The sequence below is a fragment of the Phragmites australis genome, chromosome 6 (assembly GCF_958298935.1).
Source record: "Phragmites australis chromosome 6, lpPhrAust1.1, whole genome shotgun sequence".
Taxonomy (NCBI): domain Eukaryota; kingdom Viridiplantae; phylum Streptophyta; class Magnoliopsida; order Poales; family Poaceae; genus Phragmites; species Phragmites australis.
The window spans coordinates 41,284,568-41,305,010 of record NC_084926.1 but is presented as its reverse complement, the minus strand read 5'-3'; the positions used below and the strand labels follow the sequence as shown (position 1 = coordinate 41,305,010).

The 20,443-nt window shown below is 38.6% G+C and overlaps 1 protein-coding gene across 1 annotated transcript; it reads left to right on the top strand.

Annotated features, from left to right (window-relative positions):
- Positions 1-12,397: 12,397 nt before the first annotated feature.
- On the top strand, positions 12,398-19,465 carry LOC133922522 (probable sucrose-phosphate synthase 2). The gene is made up of 13 exons (XM_062367888.1): positions 12,398-12,692; positions 12,808-12,897; positions 13,927-14,135; positions 14,479-14,542; positions 15,061-15,759; positions 15,905-16,012; positions 16,166-16,297; positions 16,421-16,597; positions 17,101-17,154; positions 17,247-17,309; positions 17,418-18,122; positions 18,250-18,377; positions 18,892-19,465. Exons 1-13 carry the CDS (start codon positions 12,504-12,506, stop codon positions 19,166-19,168), a joined length of 2,895 nt encoding a protein of 964 aa, XP_062223872.1. The 5' UTR covers positions 12,398-12,503; the 3' UTR covers positions 19,169-19,465.
- The last annotated feature ends 978 nt before the right edge of the window (positions 19,466-20,443 follow it).

Genomic DNA, 20,443 nt, shown 5'->3' with positions numbered 1-20,443 from the left:
CTAATTTTGGAGATATGATGGGTTAGTTATGAATTAATCTAGTTGCAACATATTTACACAATCATGCATGTTGCAATAACTATTTCATGAGTTCATGTATTTTTAAAAGACATATATCATGTAAGAAGACTAACAAAATTATTTTCATGATTTTTGGATTAGCAAAGAATTAACTATGTATTTAACTAGGTTTAGCAAATGCATTTTCTCATAGAAAATATACAATATTTTTATGAGTATAAATACTTTTATAATGTAGATCATGTTACAATGAAACTAACAAAATTTGTTTCACTTGATTTGAAGCTCAGATGAATTAGTTATCTATTTTACAAGATTGAGCTATTTTTTAGTTTTTGAAACCGAGCAGTTTTCGATCGCAAAACAAAATATGGGAAATCTGGATGGTTTTCGATGGAATTCGAACAATTTTCAGTTCAAATCAAGCGGTTACCAAATCGTCGATTCGGTTGATTTTTATCTCCGATTTACAAATTTGATCAAGTGAATTTGAGCGAATTCTCATCGAATTTTGAGCGGTTTTCGTGATATTCGTGAATTTTGGAAAATTGTCGGGTAGCAATTTCCGGATCCCAAACGTTTTTGTTAACCCTGTTTTGAAGACACGAGTTTTCCTAATCTTCAATGAAACGGTGACATAGCAATCGTCCGGAAAATCCATGTTATGACTACAGGATTTAGTCATACACAAGTTAAATTTTTGTTTTTCAGTAATCCATCATATATAGCAATCAATGTGACATCCCTAGCTCAACAAGTGGAACACTCGGACCCTACTACTATATAACTAGCTATAAGTGTCGCCTCATTAGTGCCGGTTTGATCAAAACCATCACTAATAGAGTATCACTGTCGGTTCGTAGCAAAACCAAGCATCCACTCGTCCATTGGGGAAAAAACCAGCACTAATAACCAGTATCAGTGCCAGTTCATATTAAAAACCGGCACTGATACTATCAGTGCATGTTGATAATTGGAATCGGCACTGATATGGTGTGTGGACCTGAAATTTTAATGGACTAGAGTTTTGGCTTGTGCTGTGAGTCCGACTCCTTCTTTCTCTCTCCCTTATCTCTTTCGCACGCCCTTATCTCTTCACCGACCCCTCTCTCTCTCTCATTCCGCTTGATTCTCATTGACCTCTCTCTCTCCTATCACCGGCCTCACCGGCCTCTCTTCAAGACTCCAACTACTCCGCCACTCTCTCCAATGCATCCCTTTTCCCTTCCCTGCCTCCCATTGTCTCGCTCCCTCAACGGATCCAGATCCAGCGACCTCCCTGTTCAAGCGACCGAGCCTCGTTCTCCTCGCTCAAGGACGCACCGAATTAGGCAGTGGCGTCATGGTCCAGATAGGGCATCGAGGGATCGGCACCGCCATGGTCGTTGTTTTCGTGTGCGCCTTCTCGGTCGTGCATGGCAAAGGTGGGAGGGGTAGTAGCATGGAGGGGAGGTCGGAGAGGTCGGTGATGAGCAGATCTGAGCCTAAGCTCCCTCTGCCTTGAGCTGCTGCTCAGCGAGTTGGTTTGGCGGGTGCAGGAGTCCTGCACAGGCCTCTCTGCTCCCACTCCTCTCTTCCAGGAGCCTCCTCCTCTCCTATAGAGATAGAGAGGGCACATCTGCGGAGGGATCCAACATTGTGCTATGGCGGCAACCTTTGAGCCCCCGCATTTTGCAGGTGCGTCTGGCAGTGTCTGGCGGTAGCGGCGGCGACAGCGGCATCCGAGCCGGCTCGAATGCCGCTCCCACCGGCGTCAATTTTCTCTTTTTTTTATTAACTAAAAATAGCAATATTGTCAAGTGGGCAACCGGTACTGATAGTGGCCAACTATCAGTACTGAGTGAAGAGTGTCGGTTAAAAAAAAAGAAAATACAGCAATGAAACCATCTTTCAACCGATACTGATAGGGTGTTCTGTTGTAGTGCCCCTAGCCTAATAAATAGAGCACTCGATCATTTTTTTCTGTATCCACTACTAGCCTGAGCCAAGTACCATTTCATGATGTAATCTTAAACCTAATTAAGAGGAAAATATAGCAAAATTAATTAAATGCACTCGTCATAGTCCGGTACAGTCAGCAAGACAACAACTGAGCATTACTCTTAGAAATTGCTAGTGAATTCCGGGGCGTGACTCGCGTGAGTCTTTTGAAACATAATTAAAGGTACTAGATATATATTTAGTTGGAACTTGAAAGTTTCAAACTTCAAAGTATACTACTACGCTTTTCTTTTTTTTTCACAAGCAACATGTGCGTTCAGTTTCGTCACTGCTGTGGTATTTTAGGTCTATTTTAGCTAGATAGTTAACCTGCAGTACTGTTTTGTGGTTTTTGTTTGATTTTTCCTTAATTAATCATATATGTCAGCCCGTTATGCTTTTTTTTCTTATCAATATAATTGACAGGTCTCTTTTTTTGAAAAAAAAAGATGATGATACGCATTCCATTAAGTTTCAGATGATCATCACTTTTTCACCTGAAGGGCCTGTGTGAAAAGAGTGGATTGCCATTAAAATATTCGGTGGTTCGTACTGATATTAACTAGACCCTGAAAATAATGAAAATAATGCGTCTCTCCAAAGAGGTCCTAAATTCAGGTCATTGCAAATCCCACAGCAAAACTTCAGAGCCAGGGATGCATATCATCTCAAGCATAGCTTGAAATATGACAATTCATGGGTTTCATTTTCTCCGTAGGTCAAATGGTTTAACACTGTCTATTTTCTTAAAAAAATTGCTAACTTGTCTATCTCCACGACAAAATGGCAGTTTGGAGTCCCGTCGTGTACTTACAAGCTGGATTAGACAGCAGGGCACACAAAATCATACACGTTTGAAAATGTCTCTGAACACAGAAGACAACTCAACAACAAGAGAATCAAGTCGTTTTCACCTTTGGAAGAAAACCGTGATGTGATAACCTTTTTGTGGTTCGATCATATCATGTGAAGGATCATTGTCCCTGCCTAGCTTTACAACGTTAATCATCAATTGGAAATCAACATTGTGTCATATTTGTAACGCATGAATTTCACGAGAGATAGGTCAATCTCCCGAGATTCAAAAAAAAAGATCTTGTATTTCAAGCAAATTGATAAGTATAAGAAACACTAGTCTGCGCGTGCCCGTTTTTATTTTGTTGTGTAGAGCACGACAAAAGAAGACTAAAAAAATTAGGTTCACAAATTTATACATTTCAATATTTATTTACGAAATTATTAATGTTAAACACATTCAATTAATTATAGAGAAAACAATAGTATTTTTATGCATGCACATAGTTTTAACATGTAGGTGGAAGTAATACTAATTAAAAAAATTTGTTTCATATTTTTTTGAGTTTTAGATTTTTTTTTTGCATTTTATTTTTTTCAGCTAATTTATTAATGTAACTAATATTCATTTTGACATTTTTCTAGAATTTTCCAAAAAAATAAATTACATATATATGTATACATATATATACATATACATACACAGGGCCACTGCTACAGTAGCTAGCTACAGTAGCAAAGGCCCTGAGAATTCAGGGATTCTGAGCACTTTTGTATATAGTAATTAATTATTTATGAAAAAGATCGGATATCAATGCAAAAAAACATCCACTTGCAGCCTCGAAAATAGTTTGCAGGCCAAAGGACGGAGGCCTTAGAGTGATCAAGCAAAAGGTGCAGAATGAGACGCTTCTTCTCAAAAATCTGCACAAGTATTTTTTAACAAAGCATATCTGACATGGGTTAAGCTCATATGGGATAATTGTTATACTAATGGACATCTGCCGGGTATGACAAAACAAGGGTCTTTCTGGTGAAGAGATATAATCAAGCTTTTGAAAACTTATAAGGGTATTGCTTCATCCACTGTAGGGAATGGTTCAACGATTATATTTTAGAAAGACTTATGGAATGGTAGGATACTTGGTCATTCTTATCCAAAGCTTCTGTCCTATGCAAATAATGATATGATCACAGTACAAGCAGTATCGGTGTTAGAAAATCTGCGTCAGCTATTTCAACTTCCATTATCTGTGCAAGCTTTTGAGCACTACTCAGAGCTGGAAACTATTTTACAGAATCAACCAACCACAAAAGAACATGACACATGGAACTATATATGGGCAACTGGTCTATACTCATCGTCTAAAGCATATAAAGTCCTCATGGGGCACACTCAAGTACATCCAGCATATAGTTGGCTATGGAGTTCATCTTGTCAATCAAAGTATAAAGTTTTCTTTTGGTTGCTAATGAAGTTCAGACTGAACACATGTGGTTTACTCCAAAGAAAAGGTATGCAGCTGCCTTCGTATACATGTGATCTTTGTATTCTGCAAAGGGAAGAAACAATGTTCATCTATTTTTTGCACTGCAACTTTGTACCAAACTGTTGGGCATCAATTGGTTTGCAAGCTCCAACCCGAATGCAGCCTCTTCAAGCTTTCAACCATTTTAAAAATTCTTTGAAGGTTCCTTTTTTCCATGGAGGTGATTGTTTTAATGTCTTAGTGCATTTGGACCACAAGGAATGATTGAATTTTTAATGGAGTGGATCCAACAGTGGCTGCTCATAGAGCTCGTTTTACTCAGGAATTCACTCTGGTTATCCGTAGGGCGAAGAGCAAATATTTCCTCCAGATTATTGAATGGCTGGACTCTTTATAATTCCTCGTTTTTCCTTTCACTTTTTTAGTTCCCTAGCTTTGCTTATCTATAAACTTTTGTTTATTTTTAATCAATATATATAACTAGTAGGGGACAAGCCTACTATTTCATCAAAATAAAATTCTTTCTTTCGATTCCAGTAGATATGCAGTCATTTTAGAAAATCGAATGAGTGTTAGCATGCACACTATAGCCGGACTGATGTTAGGCAAGTGAGGAGAATTTTTCCGTTTTCTTAACTTAATGCTTCCATCATGTTCTTTAGTCAGAGCAATGGTACGTGAGCCGCTTGGAGTTTCTTTTTCACCCTAAAAGCGCTTGAATGTGACACGGTCTTGTAAATTCATGACACTACTAAACGAACAAATTACATGTTGGCAAACCAAACAAAATAACCTGGCTCAAACCACCAGTCTGTTACCAGGCAGCTTCCACTTAGTTCATTTAATTTTGTTGTTACTGTCATGCATGCGCAAGTCAATATTTTGTAAAGAAAAAAATTATTAGAGTTAGCACTTAGCAGTTACTCAAGAGCATATGTCACTTTAACCAGTATTCATATATCACAGAGGCCCCAGAAGGCGATTTAGCACCAAACTCTTGAACCTTAAATTCCATGCTGTGAAATGCCCTTGCACAGCAAGTTTGAAAGAACCAGCTAACTGCACAGCTGAATTTGGTCACTAGTTTTCTCTTTGTTTTCCCTGTCACGCACGAGTCTATTCTACGTCTGAGCACATTATAGTTTACCACTGTATACATTTTTAGTTACAACTCAAAAAACCGTCAGTTACAATTCGCTAGTAGATTAGTTAAAAACCGCGCGTCTATAAATACATAATTGCAACACGAGAAGCCAACGAGTTACAATCAATTAATATATATATATATATATATATATATATATAATGATCAGAGTTACATTTTAGATTGTACTACGATTGCAATCGTGTTCTTAAGTTCTATATCATTATATAAGTAATTCGTTAGGAGTTACGTTCATCCATAATGCAATTTTAACTCATTTTTTTAGTCTATTTATAGCTCCCTGTCTCACGGATTATAATTCTAATATTTTTTAATTATACCTAAGGTGAAACAACATTAACTAGAGTGTGTGTATATATATATATTAGCTAGCTCCTATATAGACAACTGAGTGGGGTTCTCTTTTGTCATATATACTCTGCCAAGAACATATTCCAACATAAAAGCTAGATATTCCAACTAGATGAGATTTTTTGAATTGCGCAAATTCCTTCTCTATAGGTAGCTTGTATGGAACGCCGCTGAAGAACACTGTACCTTGTTTGCACCAACAAGGAACACTGAACACATAGTTCTCCAATCATATAATAGATAGCCTGGTTCCGCCAATTTTCGAAGTGTCAGAAAAATATTTGTTTTTTCAAAGGGGGGATTCTATTTTGTTTTTTTGGTGAAAAAACACCATTGCCATACGTTGTGGATCTGAGATGGTCAGAGGGGATGAACCAGTTTCAGATCACAAAGTTCAGACCACAATGGTTCAGGGATAATAATGTCCTGCCACATATGCTGGTAGAAATGCACAAGTGCAATCATGTATGCAAGGGAAAAAGTTGGAGAACAAAGATGAGAATCTACACAGGCATATCCTACGTCTACGTGTGATTCTCTGAATGGAGCTTGTCGCTTTCAGACTCCAAGGTGTGACCTGCCTCTGAGCCTCTGATTGATATAGATAGATGCCTCCTGCTTTACAGAGTGCATGCTCTGATCGGTGCTCTTAGGTCACTTTTAACAGCTACTTTAATTTTTTTTTTTAAAAATATTATTACAATATTTTTTATCACTATTACAATATCTTTTATTTTTTTTTATCTCCAACAGCTATCATATTTACTACCTTTTATTAATCTTTTCTTCCCTCCGATCCCACTGTCGGCCTCTATAAACAGTACCGCTACAGTATTGTTACTGTGTTTCCCTCTTCCGATCCCACTATCAGCCCTTATCTCTTTCAGGCCAGGACACAAAGTTCCTATGGTCATGGGTGGCGACGAGACGTAGTTGCTCTGCAGTGTAGGTACATTTGCTCAGGGAATGGACCACTGTTTGGTAGTGCACTAGGGCATCTATAATAGTAAAAAATAGCTGTTATTTTTTATTTGAGAGAACATTATTTTTAATGTTATGATTAGTATGATTTTTTATATCTCACAAAAGAGAGGAGAGTCGTGAAGGAGAGATGAAGATAAAGTACTTGTAAGTCATCTCAGCATCTCTCCTCCGTGAGATATAAATAATTGTGAATGATAAGTCTCATATAAATTTTGAAAATATACTTTCTTAACTAAAAATAATAACTATCTATAACTATTAGAGATGTTCTTAAGTTTATTCTCTATTAGATCAGGTTCCTTATGTGCATGGCTCTATCTGGTGGTTACATGCTGCCAAGAGATAAGGAAAGATATGGAATAGCTCAACTCGTTGGTCGTTTAGGACTTTAGGTTGAGTCATATTCAACTCGAGTTTAGATATTTATATTTTTTTCTCAACACAAAGATACCTAATTCTTCCAAGGTTTCTTAGATGAAAAGAGATTAGAAAATATGGTCTTCTACCAACTTAGAATTAGTTCACCTAAAAACCTAAGATGATAAAAAAAAATATGAACAATTCGCTTATACTTCAATACTCTACCTTACGTGAAAGCTTCCTCAGACCTCAGATGTGAAAATAGGAGTAGACTGTAATTTTTGTTTAATTGTGCCCGTCAGAACACATCTGACTTTAATACCATATTGAGCTATATGCACCAATCAATTCATCTAAGTTGATAGAGAACGATAAGCAATTCACTTATACTTCAATAGCTTAGGTGGTTACTGCCGATTTGATCGTCACTAAAAGCTTAAGCTGATAGAGAAAGATAAGTAATTCACGTATACTTCAATAGCTTAGTTGTTTACTGCCGATTTAATCATCAGCCAGTGTGTCTGATTGGGAAAGAGTTTGCTTATATTCTGAAACTTCAGTTAGGTACAAGTATTAGGCTCAAAGCTGGATGCTGTTCTTGAAATGTTACATTTTGCTCTAAGGTTAGAGCCCAGTATTTCCTGTCAGTTTCGGGCTTGTTTACCGTCCGTGTCAAACTCTGCTTACTGATAAAGTAAAGGCAGGCAAGGCAGTTGCTATTACTAAATTGCATGAACAGATACTTGGCTTACAAGCAACGTATTACTTGACCCAGAACTCTAGAGCCAAGTCATGGTGTCATCATGTTTATATATATATAGTCACTCACTACTTAAGCAGAAGGAAAGGATTGTATATGTATCATCACTCATTACATGGCACCTTGGTTAAGAAGAAGACATGATTTTTTTGCATATACTTATCACAACAGTTGAAATGCACTCGTGGATAGTTTGAGTATTGATGCCAACCGTCAGTTTCAGCTGTCATACGGAGAATTTTTTTAAAAAAAATTCAGCCGTCTGAAATGAGCTGAAATTCAACAAAAGTTGGCATACATACTTCTCTGTCTTGACCTTCTTCTTATAATATTTACACTTGATCAGAAAAGCTATGTGTTACGCGTGCTAATTTGGCTAACCTACTATTAGCACCAGATCGATACGATATTTCGATTGTTCAGGGAAAGCTAAACAAAGTGATTAAATGCTAGCATTATTAGTACTCTACTTTGCCTTTATTCAGGAGAGCAATGACGCCCTTTGTTAGGTATCTACCATCTAAGGTTAAATATTTGGTTAAGCTAAAATATTCCGATGAGTCATCGCTGATGATGAATTTTCAAACACCTAAATATCTTCTTAGAATCGTCTTTATTCTCTTATGTTTTTTTTTGGGAGAGTTGCTTTTATTCAAGATACTACAGAATGATCATGCGTACAAAGAACACAGACGGGATAGATCACGGAATGAATAGATTCTTCACCTCTCTGTGGCAAACAATGTGATTCGAGGCTGTTTCATCGGTGAGAGAGATAGGATCGTAGAATCCAGATATTTTCCTTCACCTCATCAAGAACACATCAACGGGGCCTCGAGCCGTAGCCGGCCATGAGCACGCCAACGGCCACCCGTGCCCTAGTCGGTAGCTGCCCGTGCTTCTAGCCAAAAGCCGTCTCGCCCGCTCGCGTGGCCACCCACCCGAGCCTCCCTCCAATAGGCAACCGCTCTCCAGATCTGGTGAGTAGCCTGCTCTCTACTCTCCTTCTCTGATATGTTCTCAGATGGTCTGCTCCCCTTCCGCCTAGTCGACTACGCAACCAGTGCATAGGAGACACTTTGTTTGTTTGAATTTCTGTTTTTTATTTTTTTTAAAGTTGTTCTTATCTTATCTATTGGTTTTTACAATAATTTTTTTACTTTTTAGCACACTATTTTAAAAAAATTACTCTCAATTAGATTCTCAGTTTTTACTTTATTTTCTCAGAAATAAATTTCTAACTTCTTTAGAAAACTAGTAGAAAATCTAGAAGCAGAAGAGACAGAAATAGAAGCCAAAAAAACATACCCTGAAACATTGAAGAGGTGTGCATTTAGTCATATGGGTCTAATCTATTACATATATTAAAAGACCAAGTTTTAAAGCGATTCTAAAGGTTAAATTACTGTAGCTACTGTTTATATAATTCTCACGTATATGTATGTATTTATGTATATACATACATATATGTAGACATATACATATACACGTGTTCATTTATACCTATACATACATATATGTAGACATATACATATACACGTGTTCATTTATACCTATACATATATGTATGTATATACGTACAAATAATTTTTGGGGACATTAAAAAATAGCAAAATGAATAATAGTTATATTGATAAATCGGTTGAAATAATCTAAAATGCACAGGAAAATATCTAAAACCCCAAAAAAATATGAAATAAATTTAGTTAGGTTCGTATTATTGTCGTCTACATGTTAAAATTATGTGGATGCATGAATGTATCAATGTTTTTTCTATAATTAAATGAATGTGTTAAATATTGATAAATTCATAATTAAATATTGACATGCCCAAAACTGATGAACCTAATTTTTTTAGGCTTCTTTTGTTATGCTCTGTGCAACAAAAATTGGGCACGGTGTAAGCGTGTCAGACCCGTTCAAATTACTCCTGACTTAATCGATAATTAAGTCGATTAAACAGAAGTAATTTCGACAGTCCTGATATATTTTCAACAAAGCCAAAGACCACATCATATGTCGTTTACAACATAATTTCATCATAAAATATGAACAGAGTATATTTAACTTTTATTACAAATATTACTTAACGTTCTAGTTTCTACTTAGATCAAAGGTTTTATAACGCAGCAGAAAAATGTTAATAAAATAAAAGACCAGTGACACCATTGCCTATAAGGCACCACCAGGACTAACTCAGACATTCGATCTCTACTCCTACCCATTTCCAGCACCAACGGGATAAAAGTAAATATAAACTAGTTCTCTATTACCTACATCAACTTAAGGGCAGCATCATAAGTATGAAAGTACTCGTAAGACTTACACAATATAGGTATATACTATCTCGATTCTAAGAATAATGCATTGAGTTGAGTAGCAAGAAAATGATCATAAAGTTAAGTTGACTCAGTGAAAAAGCAATTTAACCAATATACTGGTATGAACACCTAGCATTGACTGATAATAAACATAATACTCAATAAAGTAAACTTGCTTAACTCGAATAAGTACCAGCATATGCTTCTCCCAGAACCCCACGTACTTTTCATTTACCAAACTAAACGAAACTCTACAATGTTGCCTAATAGACATAAGCATGCTCATAAACGAAAGCGCAACAATTCGAATTGTTCTTACATCCTACATAGTACATCTTTATCCATACGACTCGGATCCATCCTCTTGACTCCCGAGACAACCTTTTTCATATTTAGAACTACCCACTTGCACTTACCCCTATGGCACTGGGGTTAGCGCGAGCGTGTCCTGGACACCTCAGGCTCCCTGCCACCTTGCATCTTCTCGTACTTTTTCTACGTGTCATAGGGACGTAAGGCAAGCGTTAACACAGTATACAATAATCGGTTTATCTTACCATTAGATCGATATGTGAAAGTACGGAAAATGCTTAAGTTAAATGGCATCACAAACGGTGCTTAAACGATACAAGCGGTTTATGACACCTATATCTCCTCTTCCGAACTGCCCTAGCACCTGCTCACATCTCGTCTCGATTTTAACTCATCAATCCAACATATTATTTCTTTGTAATTGTAGTTGAAATTTCTGTAGCTCGCAGACGACGGTGACATCCATTGCTCAACTTTTACCGATAATCTATGCAAGACTAAGCAATTCAATTGATTCACCTTCGTGTTTAAACTCGCGACTCTATAAAATATCGTTTGTTAAATAAATAATATGCATTGCAATGAGTATATGACATGCAATGAAGGATGCTACACAGTGCATGAATAAAGTGGAGATGCAATAGATAGTGCAGGTGTTGTTAGGCGGAAGAAAACCATAGGAGATCTATTTGCCAGACTAACTCCGCTCACTGTCGATCTCCGATGTAGGTAGCGCCATCCTCAGTCCAGTTATTCAGTTTTGGGGAAATCATGATGCAAAATCGAGTACATGTAAAAAAAGTCGGCAATGAACTTGCCAGAAAAAAACTAGGACAAGTTGATCTAGTACACTGAAGAAATTAATAAAATATCAATTGCCATCGAACGTCAACCGTGAATTTACCTACACTATTGATTCTTTTCACATATCTTATAATTTTTTACGCAACTTTTAATATAAATTTTAATACAAATGAATAGTTCTAATAAATCTTGGGTACGCAAACCCTGTAAAAATTTCGGTTGGATGTGCATGTACTCTGTACCTCTCTCTGAAAACTTTTTTTTGGTTAATCGTCATGGGCCCTAGAGGCCCAGGGAAGCCTTTCTATGAAGAAGGCCCTGAAAATAGCAGCTTTGAGCCCATTGGGTTCATGCACAACTTCGCCTTTTTCTTTTGTTTAATTTCTTTGAAACGATTTTTTTTTGTTTAATTTTAACTAAATTCTGTAAGAGAGACGCGACTACGCCTATAATTGCGCAACGAGTGTGTCCGAACATAGCATACTCTCCCACACCTATAGGTGAATAGGACACTAGGAAATAAAATGATGAAAAATACAGCACCAAAGCGTTCCAAAATCAAATCAAAATTGAAAACTCCTCCAAATACTAGTAATTAAAATAATTTTTCACTGGGAAAAGATTAACCTTAAAATTTAGTTAGACGAAACCAATTGAATTAAGGGTGACGCAAACGTCTGAAAACATGTGACTTTCGATCAATGTCCACAGCTACATGATTTTACATTGGATTGATGTGTTTTTCCTTTATCCTATGGCGTTTCTTCTTCCTTGTGACTGCCTCGTGTCCACCCGCTGCCACTTGCCTCGCTTCCCCATCTTCTGGCCTCCTTCAGCTATCTTCGACAATATACCATAACGTGCGAACTCGCGTATTCACATAATGGATAGTTCGGAGATTTTATGCGCCCGAAATATAGGAAATGCGTTGAATTAAACAAATATTTATGTCACTTCGCTCTAGTCTACTCCATTACAGGGCCACCTTTTCCTTCTCTTTTTTTTTCTAAGTAATAATTTCTACGTAGGTTTTTTTTTAATAAAAAAATTAGCTTGGCTATTTCTTCTCACCTCCTCCTTACCTTTTCCTCCCTTCGCCTCGCCTCGCCTCCACCCCTCCATTCCCCGATCTCGCCGGGATCTCATCGCCGGCGGCGGCGATGGCGGGCAACGACAACTGGATCAACAGCTACCTCGACGCCATCCTCGACGCCGGAAAGGCGGCCATCGGCGGCGACCGCCCCTCCCTCCTCCTCCGCGAGCGCGGCCACTTCTCACCCGCGCGATACTTCGTCGAGGAGGTCATCACCGGCTACGACGAGACCGACCTCTACAAGACATGGCTCCGCGTACGTCCGTGGCCGCCCGAATTCCACCTCCGCTTTCTGTTTTTCTTCTTCTTCTCTTCCCGCCGTTGTTGTTCTCGTGATTTCCCTGGCCGATCTGGGCGTGCCGTGTCCGCAGGCGAACGCGATGCGGAGCCCGCAGGAGAGGAACACGCGGCTGGAGAACATGACGTGGAGGATCTGGAACCTCGCGAGGAAGAAGAAGGAGGTGAGCTCAGTTCTTTCTCCGATTCCTTCTCTCCTTGGACTGTACTAGTTCTAACTGTCATTTAACGCTGGATGGTATTGTGGCGACGATTCTGTTTAGAGGTCGTTGATTAGTTCTAGCGTGTTAGAGCGACCAGTGCTTTTGAATAGGAAGAGCTAAAGATTGCACAGATGTTGCATAGGTGATGTTTTTGGAGGGCACCGGATCAGTTAGGAGGAGTTTTGCATCAGTAAAACACTATTGATTTACGGAGTATGCTTGTCATTTTTTGCAGCAATGGACGTTTGGCCGTCCTTGATAAAATTGCGAAAAAATTAAGTTGAAAGGCACCATGGAAATTCAGGTCGCGTGCAGAGATTGCTGGGTAGGTTTGTTGCGTCTGTTACCTGAGTTGTTGTTGCTGGGTAGGTTTGTTGCGTCTGTTACCTGAGTTGTTCTCAGACAGCATTGGGCTCTGATACAGTTTTGACGTTACAGTTTGGTAACTCCTAAGTCCAAAATTTCTCAGCTGTCACCCCTGTGTCGTAGTCACTGTGTTAGTTTGTGAATGGTTTCTCTTGGCAAGTAGCTAGTACAATTGTGACAGATGCTGGGAACAATGGAATTTCATGAATAACCACTACCCACTAGTTGAGTAGATGAGCCTATGGGGCATGCTGATACGGCACATCCCATTCCAGCATCCTTTTTGTCTATTCCAAAGCTCTACCTAGCTATTATTGTATCCTCAGGACACAACACATTCAATTTTGGCTAGTTCCTCCATCTTATAGTTAAACACTTTTGCACAGTATTCTTAGTCTACCTCCGGTTAACCAGTTGAGCTCAGGTTTTACACTCTATACTTCTTCAATAACTACTTAGTACCCTACATTGTTTTAGTTCTAGTATGTAAAACTTTTATATCAAAGAGTGCAAAGGCCCTGAGCTTCTGTTTCTGTTTTCATGAGAGGCCAGTATTAGATTTGTGTCAATTCCTTATCTTTCTATTTTGTCCTCTATTTTTCATATACGTGTTCGGATATGCAGTTTGAGAAAGAAGAAGCCTGTCGTATGTTGAAACGCCAGCCAGACACCGAGAAAACACGAGCTGATGCTACTGCAGATATGTCTGAAGATCTGTTTGAAGGAGAAAAGGGAGAAGATGCTGGTGATCCATCTGTTGCATATGGTGACAGCACCACAGGGAGCTCACCTAAGACAAGTTCAATTGACAAGCTATACATAGTATTGATCAGGTATCAAGAATATTCCTTCAAAGTAAAATGTTGTCTATATATCTATTTTGTTTGATAAACACACGTGTTCTAAGAGTAAGAGGTTTGGGTCCTTCTTGATGGAGAAACGGCCAAGTTCCTCCAATTCTTTTTCCGGAGAGAGCAAGCAAGAAATGATTCTTTAGCGTAAATCAAACAGTGTTTCCCTACTGTCATGTTTTAGTGGAAAGCCCAATGAATTTCTCACAATTGTAGTGGCATATGGGCAGTTAGCCCTTTTTACAGTGGCAAATGTGCAATTTTGAAACTTGTCAGTTGCATATATGCCATTCCTTTGTTAATCAGTCTGTGCATTGTACTGCAGTCTACATGGTCTAGTCCGCGGTGAGAATATGGAGCTAGGCCGAGATTCAGATACTGGTGGCCAGGTAATCCTGCTACACTTATCTAATAAGTATAGCACCACCTATTGACCCGTGCAAGTGCACAGCATGTTCTAGTATACTACGTACATTTTCAGTATTTGACAACTCAAATTTGACTTAAATACTATTTTCTTAATGAAACTAAATAGACTCCAATTCTTTCTCAACTAAAATTTAACTGAAGAATCTATCTTAATGGGTGCTAATTTATGGTTTAGGACCGTTTCTTATCTTTTGAGTTTAAATAACTTCTATATAACACTCAGTGGTTGTTATCTAATTATAATTAGGTAATTTTCCTTCTGTGTGAGAGTTTCTAGTATTTTACTCATTTTCTCAACAACATTTAAATCTTATGTCATTATTTTAGTATTTGATTGATCAAACTGATTCCCCCCATTGCAAATAAATGTACCCTACAAAGCTATAACATACTCACATTTTTATTTTGGTATCTGAGATTTTTTTTCCACCAAGTAAAAGGTCAGATAAGTGCATAATTTTACTTCAACATTTTGTAGGTAAAATATGTGGTTGAACTTGCTAAAGCATTGAGTTCATCTCCTGGAGTTTACCGGGTTGATCTGTTAACAAGACAAATCTTAGCACCAAATTTTGATCGTAGTTATGGTGAACCTGCAGAACTGTTGGTTTCAACAAGCGGTAAAAATTCTAAACAGGAAAGAGGAGAGAATAGTGGTGCATATATCATTCGGATACCATTTGGTCCAAAAGACAAGTATCTACCTAAAGAACATCTATGGCCTTTCATTCAAGAATTTGTTGATGGTGCACTCAGCCATATTGTGAGAATGTCAAAAGCCATAGGTGAAGAAATTAGCTGTGGGCATCCAGTATGGCCTGCTGTGATTCATGGGCATTATGCCAGTGCAGGAATTGCTGCTGCTCTGCTTTCTGGAGCACTTAACCTTCCTATGGCGTTCACAGGACATTTTCTCGGGAAAGATAAATTGGAAGGGCTTCTCAAACAAGGGCGACAAACAAGGGAACAAATAAATATGACATACAAAATAATGTGCCGGATTGAGGCAGAGGAGTTATCTCTTGATGCATCTGAAATTGTTATTGCAAGCACTAGGCAAGAGATAGAAGAGCAGTGGAACCTGTATGATGGTTTTGAGGTTATACTCGCAAGGAAGCTTCGAGCAAGAGTCAAACGTGGTGCTAATTGTTATGGCCGTTTTATGCCTCGTATGGTTGTGAGTATACACATTTTCCTACCCTTTACTGATAATTTTGATCATGGCAAGTATATTCTGTCTAGGCAATTAGCACAAGATGTAACTGCACCAATTATCTATTGTGACTTTGATTTGATATTGTTTCCTATTCATGGCGTTGCAGATAATTCCTCCTGGAGTTGAATTTGGTCATATCATTCATGAATTTGATATGGATGGTGAAGAAGACAATCCATCCCCAGCCTCTGAGGATCCACCTATTTGGTCTCAGGTCACCGTGTTTTCTTCAGCATACTATATACGGGGTCACACTTATTTGTGAATCATTTACTCAGTATTTAATATAGTTGGTTTATTTCGGCCTGTCAATCCTGTATTTCTAATTTCAAACACTGACTATACATATATGTACAACTGATGGCAGATTATGCGCTTCTTTACAAATCCTAGGAAGCCTATGATTCTAGCTGTTGCTCGCCCGTATCCTGAAAAGAATATTACAACGCTTGTAAAGGCATTTGGTGAATGTCGGCCACTAAGGGAGCTTGCAAATCTTGTAAGATTGAAATTAATTGTCTCGATGTTCCATAGTTTATTTTTTATTGTGCCATAAGCACATCACGTAGTATGTCGAATGATCTTAGCTTTTATTGTGCTGACTTTTGATTTTGTATTGCAGACATTGATAATGGGTAACCGCGAAGCTATTTCTAAGATGCACAATATGAGTGCTGCTGTCTTGACATCAGTGCTTACGTTGATTGATGAATACGATTTGTATGGTCAAGTGGCATACCCCAAGCATCATAAGCACTCAGAAGTTCCTGACATTTATCGTTTAGCCGCAAGAACTAAGGTATGCTGTTCTGAAATGACTAGAAACTTTTTCGTGTTAGTTTATTAATGCTGCTTTTATTTTTCCTCGGTCTAGAACCAATCATTTAATGTGCTTATCTTGTAGGGCATGTTTGGTTCAAAGGTTGCCACTGTTTGCCACAAATTTTTTTTGCCAAACTCACCTAGCCACACTTTGGATAGTCTAAGAGAATCATGCCACACTTTTTTAGACATTGACATGTGGTACCTAGATGGCTGAATGGAATCTCGCCACAGCTGCGGCTGCAAACCAAACAGGCCCCTATGTCAGTCTAACTTGCCTAACTCAGGGTGTGGCAAACTGTGGTAACGTGTGGCTGTGAACCAAACAGGCCCTTATTTACTTGGTTCTGGCATAGAAGGTCATATGTCTGAGATGTACATAAAAAATCAAATAAAAAGGACTATCAAATTCTTGATTTTGTGAGCTTGTGTCCCTTTACTATACACTTGGATGTTGATCATCTATTGATCTTTCTGCAGGGTGCTTTTGTAAATGTAGCTTACTTTGAGCAATTTGGGGTTACTCTGATAGAGGTCAGAACTCTTACGATTCCAATTTACTGTTGCATCTGTTACCTTATCTCTTAGTCTCCTAATTACCACCAATGTGTTGTATCCATGACCAGGCTGCTATGAATGGTTTGCCTATAATTGCAACAAAAAACGGAGCCCCTGTTGAAATTAATCAGGTGTGTTTGCCTTCCATTATGCCATTGGTAACTGTACTTTGTTTTTCAAAAAACATATCAACTAATTGCAGTACATCACTGTCTGTTTTCTGGTGTATGCTAATTCAGGTTCTGAACAATGGTCTCCTTGTTGATCCGCATGATCAGAATGCCATTGCAGATGCACTCTATAAACTTCTTTCTGACAAGCAACTTTGGTCAAGGTGCAGAGAGAATGGGCTGAAAAATATCCACCAATTCTCATGGCCTGAACACTGCAAGAATTACTTATCAAGGATATTGACTCTTGGCCAAAGGTCTCCTGCTATTGGTAACAAAGAGGAGCGCAGTAGTGCACCTATTTCAGGAAGGAAGCATATCATTGTTTTTTCTGTAGACTCTGTTAGCAAGGAAGATCTAGTCCGGATCATAAGAAATGCTATTGAGGTCATACATACAGAAAAAATATCGGGTTCAATTGGTTTTGTGCTGTCAACTTCACTGACCATATCGGAGATACATTCGCTGCTAGTCTCTGCAGGCATGCTTCCTACTGATTTCGATGCTTTCATCTGCAATAGTGGGAGTAACATTTACTATCCTTCATATTATGGTGAAATGCCAAGCAATTCCAAGGTTACATTTGTATTAGATCAGAATCACCAGTCACATATCGAGTATCGTTGGGGAGGAGAAGGCCTAAGGAAGTATCTAGTGAAGTGGGCTACTTCAGTGGTAGAAAGAAAGGGGAGAATCGAGAGGCAAATTATTTTTGAAGATCCAGAACACTCTTCAACCTATTGTCTCACATTTAAAGTGGTCAATCCAAATCATGTAAGCCTTTATTTTCCAGTCATATCTTACTTTCTAGAAATTTCGTGTGCATATGTGTTCCCTTCATTCTAAGTATTTTATCATATTCCCTTCATTACTTTTGACATGACAATTTTCCTTACTGTAGCTACCTCCTTTAAAGGAGTTGAGGAAGTTGATGAGAATCCAATCTCTCCGTTGCAACGCGCTATATAACCACAGTGCTACCAGACTATCTGTAGTTCCTATTCACGCATCACGTTCTCAGGCCCTAAGGTTTGGCATATATATATATATATTTTTGAGTCTTGCCCTTCAATTATCAGTCTATATTTTTAAGGTATAATTGCTCCAGCATTTAGGTCACGTTTGATTAAAAATATCATGAATATTTATTTGTATAAGCAAAGCATGAAATGCTGAATATTTCCTACATAAACATGGGAAGGGGTGAAGCCTCATACTCCACTTTGAGCATACTGTGCACAAATGACCACACTACAATCCATTTGTTATAAATTTACCCAAGTTTGTTTAAACAGTCGTACGTAATGCATACTTTTGCTTCAAGTAGATATTCAATAGGATTTTATTGCTTAAATTTGATGAGATTGAAGGTCCAGTATTCTCTCTCAAGATAACAATGTCGCAAATCTTATCAGCACCGCTTGCACTAGACATTATTGAGTAGAGGGCTGGCTTCTTTGTGTTTCTTATTTGAACGGGCTCTTAGCCCGCACATGTCTGTTAGCTGTGTTGTTACCCGATGACAAAATATTCCGTTCCTTAGGTACTTGTGTATACGTTGGGGGATAAAGGTGCCAAATGTTGCAGTCCTTGTCGGTGAAAGTGGTGATTCAGATTATGAAGAACTGCTGGGAGGTCTCCACAGGACTGTCATCCTGAAGGGAGAATTCAACCTTCCTGCAAACAGGATACATACTGTCAGGAGATACCCCTTGCAGGATGTGGTCGCACTTGACAGCTCAAATATCATCGGCGTTGAGGGTTACAGCACAGATGACATGAAGTCTGCTCTGCAGCAGATGGGTATACTGACACAATAACACCTCCAGAGCTTCTGTTTCCATACCACATGCAGAAAACGAGAAAGAGAGAAACCAAGTGCCACTGTTTCCATGTTTGATGGAAATGCCGATTTTGTTTGTAGGTTGTAGAGTTTTGTGCGTGACCTATTCTTGAGCTGTGAATAACTGCCCCCTTTGTTTGTACTATACCCAAATTTTGAAGCAAGCAGTGTTGAGTACATTATTACAAGCAAAAAAGATGGTTCACACATTGATAATGGAAAAACAAATGCAAAGGAAAGAATGATTCAGAACGCCTATGTTTCCAAGGCACAATGTTGATGAGCTTAGAAATGGATGGATCCTTTTGTTCCTTTTCAGTAATGTTCCCAGTTACTGAAACACCTACTTAGCCCTTTCTTCTTCTTCAATAGCAAGTAGAGCCCAACGTCATGGCCGTGGAACGGCAGCAGCCTGCGGAGCTGGCACTCGCATGAGCGGACGTGCCGGCAATGCCGCAACCCACAGTGGATTGCCCAAATCGCACGACACGACACGCGTGCGCCGAGGCGCCTGCGTCGGTCACGAAGCTGCGATGCAGGGGCGGAGCTTCCTTGGCCAGAGGTGGCCATGACTCCCTTAGCTCGAAATTTTATTTAGAAAACTGTAATATTCATCAGCTACGTATTAGCAAAAATACTAAATTTAATGTGTATTGGAGTCTATCTCTTAGCTTGGCCCTTTTAACAATCTTCTTCCAGCTTTGCCACTGCCGCGATGGCCGTGTGTCCGTTCGGCCCGTCGGCTGCAGTCGCGTGGTCTCACGTGCGAGCGAGGGGCATCTGATCCGTATATGCTGCCGATCCCGTGGAGCAACGATCCAACATCACCAAGCTAAGTAATGTTTGGAAAAGCTCTAGTTTTAAAAATTATGGCTAGCTCTAAATTTTTTTAAAGATAAAGTTAGATTTAAAATGTTTAAGTGAAAATCTTATTCACATTTCATATTAAAAATAAATATTTAAACTATTTTATTTTAGTTTACAAACTTTAAATCTAATTATAGAGTTGAAGTTGTACCAAACAGTTTTAAAAGGACCGTGGTCGGCGAGTGAAAAGCCACCTGTTTGGTAAACAGATAACGTCGGGGGAAGAACAAAATTATACGAGGAATGATTCTATGCATCAAAGTCTCGATCAAGTTTTATCAGACGAGAAAAAAAAAGTTGATCTAACTAGCAAGGCATGCAAGCAGCAGCAGCAGGAGGGATCCGGTTCCTTTGACTTCACCGAGGAATAATGTTTTGTGAGAGG

Bases quoted from the DNA above. Each gene is read 5' to 3' on its own strand.
- LOC133922522 (XM_062367888.1), top strand. From the start codon at position 12,504: ATGGCGGGCAACGACAACTGGATCAACAGCTACCTCGACGCCATCCTC. The intron at 16,298-16,420 runs GTAAGATTGAAA...TTTGTATTGCAG, and splicing joins TAAGGGAGCTTGCAAATCTT to ACATTGATAATGGGTAACCG. The intron at 18,123-18,249 runs GTAAGCCTTTAT...TCCTTACTGTAG, and splicing joins AAGTGGTCAATCCAAATCAT to CTACCTCCTTTAAAGGAGTT.